The sequence below is a fragment of the Thalassophryne amazonica genome, chromosome 13 (assembly GCF_902500255.1).
Source record: "Thalassophryne amazonica chromosome 13, fThaAma1.1, whole genome shotgun sequence".
Lineage (NCBI taxonomy): Eukaryota > Metazoa > Chordata > Actinopteri > Batrachoidiformes > Batrachoididae > Thalassophryne > Thalassophryne amazonica.
Window position 1 is genome coordinate 16,465,590 of NC_047115.1, and position 9,734 is coordinate 16,475,323.

The following is a 9,734-nucleotide window of genomic DNA, read 5'->3' on the forward strand; positions in this document are numbered from 1 at the left end:
ACGATCACACAAATAATTTGGTGTAGTTTTCAAAATGATTTGAGCATTTTTAATTTTGACCCCTGTGTAATTCTTCAATTGACCCCTACCTGGTCGTCTGTTGAAAATTTAAGTGGCTAGTCATTTTGTTCAAAAGAGTTCATGTGGAGTATTTGTGCCATCTTTGGTGCTTGTATCACCATTTGCACAATTTTGCTCTAAATATTCTCTTAGCTGCTGCACTATTACCTCTGTTGCCTGTGTGCTTGTTCTAGGAGTTGGTAAGGTTATTAGATCTTACTTGTTCCTTGAGGCAGCTTTGTTGTGATTTGGCACTGTGTAAACTAAATAAATTGAAATTAGGCGTGCGTTTGTGTGTGTCTTTGTGTGACTACAGACTTGTGTTGGGTGGGAGACAGTTGTATTTATTATTATTACAATTATTATGTCGAGCACTTTGTACTACATTATAATTCACAAAGTTTGAAAGACTGACATGACAAAAAGACAAGTTTCAGACCATCTTTCTGTGTCTTAGAAATTGAACAAAAATTTTAATTTTTGAAACTGAAATGGACGAAATTAAAATGAGGTACACAGAATTTTACATCATATCATCATCAACAAGTACTTTTCTACATGTATACATAATATATATTAATTATTGTTTCAGTTGTGATACCTTTTAACAACCTTGTGTGTGTTGGATATAAAAACTGTTTATGGCTGAGTGAAAAAAAAAAGAAAAAAAAGACTGTGATTAAGTGTGAGGAGGAAGAAGAGGCTCCATATCAGTCGGGTTCTTCTAAATCCTCCTCCATGTCATAATCCTGTGACCGGTCTTGGACAGGGACATACTCCCTCATGCTGGGGATTCCAGACACCACGCAACAGCTCAGAGCACTACGAGAGATGCCCATGTCCAACATCATGGACCACTGAGCATCTCTGATGTTGTAGCACTCCACAGTGTTGATGATGCCGGACCCATCGAACCCACCAGCCACAACAATCATGTCTTCTAGGACCTCGATTCCAAAATTACTGCGGGGGACGTGCATTGAAGGCAGTGGAGCCCATCTGAGAGTGTCTAAACTGTACACCTCTGCACTTCTCAAACGCGTGGTTCCATCATTACCCCCCACCTGTGGAAGGAATGGCAGAGTTAGTAAAGCTTCTTAACATGAGCTGTTGACACCTAGCAGCTGAAATAACCTTTCACTTTTTGTATGTTGATGAAACAACAAATTTTTAGTTCAATTTGATGCATATTCTTAGTAATCCAAGAAACCTGCAGGTCAACACCCTTTGATCCACCTGTTGGTTTGTCACTAATTTAAACCAAATGTACTTACAGCATAAATACATCCTCCATGGGCAACTACTCCAAGGCCACTGCGCTGGCTCGTCATTGGGGCAATTTCTGTCCAACGATCGGTCTCTGGGTCATAAGATTCAGCAGATGAGTGGTAATGGGTCCCATCGAATCCACCACAGATGTACACCTGGAGAGAATTCAAGCATATTTTTTTGGCTTTAATTAGAAACAGGTTTTCAGGAATAATAAAATGGTTTTTGCATTGTTTTCTTTAGTTCAATGTACCTGGCCATTGAGAGCGGCGCAACTAGCGTCGCTCCGTTGCTCGTGCATGGGTGCAATAAAAGTCCAGCGATCGGTTCGAGGGTCGTACCGCTCAGCACTGTTGAGCCTGTCAGTCCTGTCATGGCCTCCCATGGCATAGATGAGCCCATTCAGCACGCACACACTAACGTAGCATCTGCGTGCCTCCATTCGTGCTTGTCTATGCCAGATGCGGGTGCTCAGGTCGAACCTGAGGAGGGTGTCATAATATGTCACACCATTGAAGCCACCGACGCAGTACAGTGATCCATCCAGGAAAGCAGTGCCGTGGTACGCACAAGTTTCCTCCAGACTGTTCGGTAAATCAACCCAACGGTCTGCACGGATATCATACACTTCAATTTTGCTTGTTGGCTGGCCATCACTCCATCCTCCAGTTGCAAACAAGATGGCGGTGGGGAAACGTGGACGGGCAAAAGCATTGATGGACTGAGGGTCTCTGTGAATCATGGCTTCAACAATGCGCATAGACTCTTCACTGCTGTTCACCAGCGCGTTTGCTAGCACGATGTTCCTTAAGTATTCAGTGCTACACAAAGCCAGGCGGACCTGCAGATAAATAAAATTCTGTTAATTTAACTTGTCTGAGATGCAGTCATCTTAACGTTAATGATATAAATTTAAAGTTTGTCTAATGGCAGTGGAGTTATTATCTACTTCTGTCATTTACCTTAGACAGCAGGACAAAAATGTGGCTGTTTCGTTGGTTTGGTGAGTGAGCGATCCAGCGCAGGATGGCTTCAAACACTATACTCTCCTCTCTCACAATGAGTTCATCTTTCTTGATGATATCCTTCAGTTCCTCCAGTGAGAGCTGGAGGAACCCAGAAGAATCAATACATGATTCAAAATGATCAAGGAGGAAGTTGTAGGCCTTGTGTCCAAGCTCTGCATAACTGAGCTTAATAGCCAAACGACAGATGTCAATGCAATTCTGTGGGCAGAGGTGCTCTTCCAAGAAGGTGATGCAGGCGTGAATTAGGCCGTCAATACCGTAATAATCCGCTGCATAGAAAAGTTCCTCCACATTGTCATCTGTCATCAAAACAGTATTGGTATATGCAAACTCGATGATGAGTTGCATAATTTCAGGTGAATATTCAGAAACTGTGTAAACAGTTTGACCTGGTGCTGACCAGCGGGAGAACAGAGTCCTGTGGGACACAACGGAGAGCAAAAGCTTACAAATAAACGATACTCAATACTTTTAAACCTGTTTCAAACCTGCCCAGGAACCAGTGGTGGCCACAGATAACCAAAAAATTAACTTCGATAACAGATAACACTATGTAACAAATTTTTATTTTTGTTTTGTTCCTGGGTACACAGTGTGTTTTCCTAACCTGTTATGCCTTAAATAAATAGAAAATAGCTGTTATTCCACAGAAACTTTGCTTCTGTGATCAGAACAATGATATTTTTAAATTTGTCTGTTTTCAAGAATATTCTCGATTCGCCTTCACTACTACTGAGTAGTCTACTAGAATATTCTTTAACTGCTAGAACTGTCCAGAATTTTCTAGAAGTTTCCAGAATTATCTAGAAATTTCAAGAAACTTTTAGAACTTTCTAGAACGTAAAAAAAAAAATAAAAATCAAAGTTTGTGCTGAATGTAGTCATTTTTCCATAGACTTTAGACATAAATATGAAATATAACACTTAGAAGCCAGGAACAAAAATTGTGTTACATAGTGTAATCAGATAACTGAAAAGTTATCTTTGATAAAGATAAAACAATAAACCACCCAAAAATGTATCGGAAGTTACAGATAACCGATAACCGATAAATTCCAGTATTGTCTCTGGTACATTTGCAACTACTAATAAACTGAATTTGAGTTTTAATACCACGATTGCTTCTGGTAGCATCAAAAGCAACAACAGACCCAAATAATGAGCCCACACTTCTGTCTTTGAACATCTTGCCCCCTGCTGGAAGCTCTTGTTTACTACACGGCTTCCAGCACAGAAGCAAGCTGAGAGCAGCCACAAAGCCCAGCTCTCTACCCAATCACAACGCTCCGGTCAGGCGGAGGTCTTGGAAATTAACACTAGAACTACCAGCCTTTTCTCACTACTCCTTTTTCTACCAGAGGGTGCCAAATGGCACCACTGGGGTAATTTACAACTCATTAGGCCACCTTTTCTTATGTGAATGCGCCATTAGATCGGAATGTGCCAGTAGCAGAATCACCAGCAGTTTGAGCCTAAGCCTGGGCAGACACTGTACGATATTTTCAATCGTTGTACTTGGCTCCAGCTCAAACTGTACGACAAAACCGCAGGGTTTAAAAGTTCAGAGCGCACAATTCATGTTCTCACACTGTACGGCCCGATGCTCTGATGCGATCTGACTGCTCACATTGTACGTTCAAAAACCACACGTCGGAAGCTTTTTTTTTCTTAAAAAAAAATTTATTTCTTGCCTATCAGTGCGCACAGTGAGTGAAATCAGGTGGGGGGAGACTGAACGTATGTATATGCGCGTGCGCGCACACAGCAGACAGCAACATGATCCATGAGAGAACAGTAAAAAAGAAAACATAAACTTTCATAACAGGTGTTGCTACTTACACTGTTGTATAAATAAACTATATTTCATACGGAGTCATACAGCTGTGCAAGGTGCAGCAACTTACTCCCTCATCTGTCGTAAATCCTGTTGTTGTCTGCTGTGTGCGCGCGCGCGCATCCCACCGCCTGATTCCACTCACTGTGCACGCTGATTGGCATGAACTTTAATATGATATTAGGTTATTGCGAGGGAACACACAAAAAAACATAAGACTTTACATGAGATTCTACAGCTAGCCAGGCCCATGTAGTCGGTGCGGACCAAGGTAGCTTAGCCGCCGTTAGTTTCCCTCTGGCAGATCCCGAGCAGCCGGGAAAGCAGGCCGACTGGGTGACTGTGAGGAGGAAGCGTAGCCCTAAACAGAAGCCCCGTGTACTCCGCCAACCAGTTCACATTTCTAACCGTTTTTCCCCACTCGGCGACACACCCGCCGAGGATCAAACTCTGGTTATTGGCGACTCTGTTTTGAGAAATGTGAAGTTAGCGACACCAGCAACCATAGTCAATTGTCTTCCGGGGGCCAGAGCAGGCGACATTGAAGGAAATTTGAAACTGCTGGCTAAGGCTAAACGTAAATTTGGTAAGATTGTAATTCACATCGGCAGTAATGAGACCCGGTTACGCCAATCGGAGGTCACTAAAATTAACATTGAATCGGTGTGTAACTTTGCAAAAACAATGTCGGACTCTGTAGTTTTCTCTGGGCCCCTCCCCAATCGGACCGGGAGTGACATGTTTAGCCGCATGTTCTCCTTGAATTGCTGCCTGTCTGAGTGGTGTCCAAAAAATGAGGTGGGCTTCATAGATAATTGGCAAAGCTTCTGGGGAAAACCTGGTCTTGTTAGGAGAGACGGCATCCATCCCACTTTGGATGGAGCAGCTCTCATTTCTAGAAATCTGGCCAATTTTCTTAAATCCTCCAAACCGTGACTATCTAGGGTTGGGACCAGGAAGCAGAGTTGTAGTCTTACACACCTCTCTGCAGCTTCTCTCCCCCCGCCATCCCCTCATTACCCCATCCCTGTAGAGACGGTGCCTGCTCCCAGACCACCAACAACCAGTAAAAATCTATTTAAGCATAAAAATTCAAAAAGATTAAAATAATATAGCACCTTCAACTGCACCACAGACTAAAACAGTTAAATGTGGTCTATTAAGCATTAGGTCTCTCTCTTCTAAGTCCCTGTTAGTAAATGATATAATAATTGATCAACATATTGATTTATTCTGCCTTACAGAAACCTGGTTACAGCAGGATGAATATGTTAGTTTAAATGAGTCAACACCCCCGAGTCACACTAACTGTCAGAACGCTCGTAGCACGGGCCGAGGCGGAGGATTAGCAGCAATCTTCCATTCCAGCTTATTAATTAATCAAAAACCCAGACAGAGCTTTAATTCATTTGAAAGCTTGACTCTTAGTCTTGTCCATCCAAATTGGAAGTCCCAAAAACCAATTTTATTTGTTGTTATCTATCATCCTCCTGGTCGTTACTGTGAGTTTCTCTGTGAATTTTCAGACCTTTTGTCTGACTTAGTGCTTAGCTCAGATAAGATAATTATAGTGGGCGATTTTAACATCCACACAGATGCTGAGAATGACAGCCTCAACACTGCATTTAATCTATTATTAGACTCAGTTGGCTTTGCTCAAAATGTAAATGAGTCCACCCACCACTTTAATCATATCTTAGATCCTGTTCTGACTTATGGTATGGAAATTGAAGACTTAACAGTATTCCCTGAAAACTCCCTTCTGTCTGATCATTAATAACATTTACATTTACTCTGATGGACTACCCAGCAGTGGGGAATAAGTTTCATTACACTAGAAGTCTTTCAGAAAGCGCTGTAACTAGGTTTAAGGATATCAATCAATCAATCAATCAATTTTTTTTATATAGCGCCAAATCACAACAAACAGTTGCCCCAAGGCGCTTTATATTGTAAGGCAAGGCCATACAATAATTATGTAAAACCCCAACGGTCAAAACGACCCCCTGTGAGCAAGCACTTGGCTACAGTGGGAAGGAAAAACTCCCTTTTAACAGGAAGAAACCTCCAGCAGAACCAGGCTCAGGGAGGGGCAGTCTTCTGCTGGGACTGGTTGGGGCTGAGGGAGAGAACCAAGAAAAAGACATGCTGTGGAGGGGAGCAGAGATCGATCACTAATGATTAAATGCAGAGTGGTGCATACAGAGCAAAAAGAGAAGCGCAGTGCCTTTAATACCTATGGCATGATTCCTTCTTTATGTTCTCTAATGCCATATACAAACACAGTGCAGAGTAGCTACCTAAACTCTGTAAGTGAGATAGAGTATCTCGTCAATAGTTTTACATCCTCATTGAAGACAACTTTGGATGCTGTAGCTGTATTCCTTTAACTTTAACTAGTAATGACTTCATGACTTTCTTTGCTAATAAAATGTCAACTATTAGAGAAAAAATTACTCATAACCATCCCAAAGATGTATCGTTATCTTTGGCTGCTTTCAGTGATGCCGGTATTTGGTTAGACTCTTTCTCTCAGATTGTTCTGTCTGAGTTATTTTCATTAGTTACTTCATCCAAACCATCAACATGTCTATTAGACCCCATTCCTACCAGGCTGCTCAAGGAAGCCCTACCATTATTTAATGCTTTGATCTTAAATATGATCAATCTATCTTTATTAGTTGGCTATGTACCACAGGCTTTTAAGGTGGCAGTAATTAAACCATTACTTAAAAAGCCATCACTTGACCCAGCTATCTTAGCTAATTATAGGCCAATCTCCAACCTTCCTTTTCTCTCAAAAATTCTTGAAAGGGTAGTTGTAAAACAGCTAACTGATCATCTGCAGAGGAATGGTCTATTTGAAGAGTTTCAGTCAGGTTTTAGAATTCATCATAGTACAGAAACAGCATTAGTGAAGGTTACAAATGATCTTCTTATGGCCTCAGACAGTGGACTCATCTCTGTGCTTGTTCTGTTAGACCTCAGTGCTGCTTTTGATACTGTTGACCATAAAATTTTATTACAGAGATTAGAGCATGCCATAGGTATTAAAGGCACTGCGCTGCGGTGGTTTGAATCATATTTATCTAATAGATTACAATTTGTTCATGTAAATGGGGAATCTTCTTCACAGACTAAGGTTAATTATGGAGTTCCACAAGGTTCTGTGCTAGGACCAATTTTATTCACTTTATACATGCTTCCCTTAGGTAGTATTATTAGACGGCATTGCTTAAATTTTCATTGTTACGCAGATGATACCCAGCTTTATCTATCCATGAAGCCAGAGGACACACACCAATTAGCTAAACTGCAGGATTGTCTTACAGACATAAAGACATGGATGACCTCTAATTTCCTGCTTTTAAACTCAGATAAAACTGAAGTTATTGTACTTGGCCCCACAAATCTTAGAAACATGGTGTCTAACCAGATCCTTACTCTGGATGGCATTACCCTGACCTCTAGTAATACTGTGAGAAATCTTGGAGTCATTTTTGATCAGGATATGTCATTCAAAGCGCATATTAAACAAATATGTAGGACTGCTTTTTTGCATTTACGCAATATCTCTAAAATTAGAAAGGTCTTGTCTCAGAGTGATGCTGAAAAACTAATTAATGCATTTATTTCCTCTAGGCTGGACTATTGTAATTCATTATTATCAGGATGTCCTAAAAGTTCCCTGAAAAGCCTTCAGTTAATTCAAAATGCTGCAGCTAGAGTACTAACGGGGACTAGAAGGAGAGAGCATATCTCACCCATATTGGCCTCTCTTCATTGGCTTCCTGTTAGTTCTAGAATAGAATTTAAAATTCTTCTTCTTACTTATAAGGTTTTGAATAATCAGGTCCCATCTTATCTTAGGGACCTCATAGTACCATATCACCCCAATAGAGCGCTTTGCTCTCAGACTGCAGGCTTACTTGTAGTTCCTAGGGTTTGTAAGAGTAGAATGGGAGGCAGAGCCTTCAGCTTTCAGGCTCCTCTCCTGTGGAACCAGCTCCCAATTCGGATCAGGGAGACAGACACCCTCTCTACTTTTAAGATTAGGCTTAAAACTTTCCTTTTTGTTAAAGCTTATAGTTAGGGCTGGATCAGGTGACCCTGAACCATCCCTTAGTTATGCTGCTATAGACTTAGACTGCTGGGGGGTTCCCATGATGCACTGAGTGTTTCTTTCTTTCTTTCTTTCTTTCTCTTTTTGCTCTGTATGCACCACTCTACATTTAATCATTAGTGATTGATCTCTGCTCCCCTCCACAGCATGTCTTTTTCCTGGTTCTCTCACTCAGCCCCAACCAGTCCCAGCAGAAGACTGCCCCTCCCTGAGCCTGGTTCTGCTGGAGGTTTCTTCCTGTTAAAAGGGAGTTTTTCCTTCCCACTGTCGCCAAGTGCTTGCTCACAGGGGGTCGTTTTGACCGTTGGGGTTTTTACGTAATTATTGTATGGCCTTGCCTTACAATATAAAGCGCCTTGGGGCAACTGTTTGTTGTGATTTGGCGCTATATAAATAAAATTGATTGATTGATTGATTGATTGATTGATTGATTGATGATATCACTGTTTGCTCTCTCTGGTGTTTGCTCATGGACAGTGCGCGACGTGATCAGCGCATAGACGCTTGTAGCGCTGCTTCAACAGCGCGGAACCCTCACGAGCCGCTGACAGTTTGTCCGCCGCTGCCAATGAAGTAACTGTATAAAGTAAGTGTAAAATGTAACTGTTTATGTAACTAATAAAGTAATTTTTCAAGGTTACTGTGGCAATACTGATTATCACTACTCTTGTATAAGTGCTAATTTTATTAATTGCTCTTTTTTTTCAAAAGGAAATGTTTACCTGAAGTACGTGCTGCAATTACCAAGGATGACCTTGTGGATCAGAAAAGTGGCATTTTGAACTCTGATTTCGGCATCAATAAGGTCTCCCTCCAGACGCATCTCAGTCAAAGATGAGCTCATAATTTGAAACGTTTTGTCTGAATTATCCATTCTGATTTTACCTTAAAACCTTTCCTAACACACTTTCAGTAGGTTTAACTGTTATAGCATATATAACATAAACCTCCCCCACCCCAACTTAAACTCATCACTGAATTTGGACATAGTAAAACCTGAGTACAGAACCTGAGTCCAACATTAAAGGAATCAAAGGTCAGAATTAAAGATTAAAATAAGAATTTGGCCTCTACGCTGAGCTGTGTACTTTAATGTCATCTCCAGTCCATGCCCCTCCCCTCCTCAAAGTTTCTTTATAAGTTAATGCTGTTGTTTTGACACAAACCTGCTACCTAACAAAGAAATTTGCATACAGATGAGGGTGATGACATCACCTTCATCAAAGTACAGTGCAGTACTCCATACACTGTATACAGTACATATTTCATATTTAATTGTTTTTTGTGGCATATGAGATGTCTTGTTTTTATGTTTTTGTGGTGTACAGTAGCTCTGCGGAAGCACCCCCAGTTTTGTTGTATACCCCCCATGACAAAGAATATTCTATTCAATTCTATTCTATTTTGTACTTTATTTTCA

The 9,734-nt window shown here is 41.1% G+C and overlaps 1 protein-coding gene across 1 annotated transcript; it reads right to left on the bottom strand.

Annotated features, from left to right (window-relative positions):
• Positions 1–770: 770 nt before the first annotated feature.
• LOC117523845 (kelch-like protein 10) lies at positions 771–9,158 on the bottom strand. The gene is made up of 5 exons (XM_034185460.1): positions 9,037–9,158; positions 2,292–2,775; positions 1,583–2,170; positions 1,335–1,484; positions 771–1,124 (listed from the first exon to the last, which is right to left on the bottom strand). The coding sequence occupies exons 1-5, from the start codon at positions 9,156–9,158 to the stop codon at positions 771–773; spliced, it is 1,698 nt and encodes a 565-aa protein (XP_034041351.1).
• Between the last annotated feature and the right edge of the window lie 576 nt (positions 9,159–9,734).

Coding starts and splice junctions, on each gene's coding strand:
- LOC117523845 (XM_034185460.1), bottom strand. CDS start 9,158: ATGAGCTCATCTTTGACTGAGATGCGTCTGGAGGGAGACCTTATTGAT. Junction 2,776..9,036: donor AATTGCAGCACGTACTTCAG/GTAAACATTTCC, acceptor TGTGTCCCACAG/GACTCTGTTCTCCCGCTGGT. Junction 1,485..1,582: donor GCGCCGCTCTCAATGGCCAG/GTACATTGAACT, acceptor AATTCTCTCCAG/GTGTACATCTGTGGTGGATT.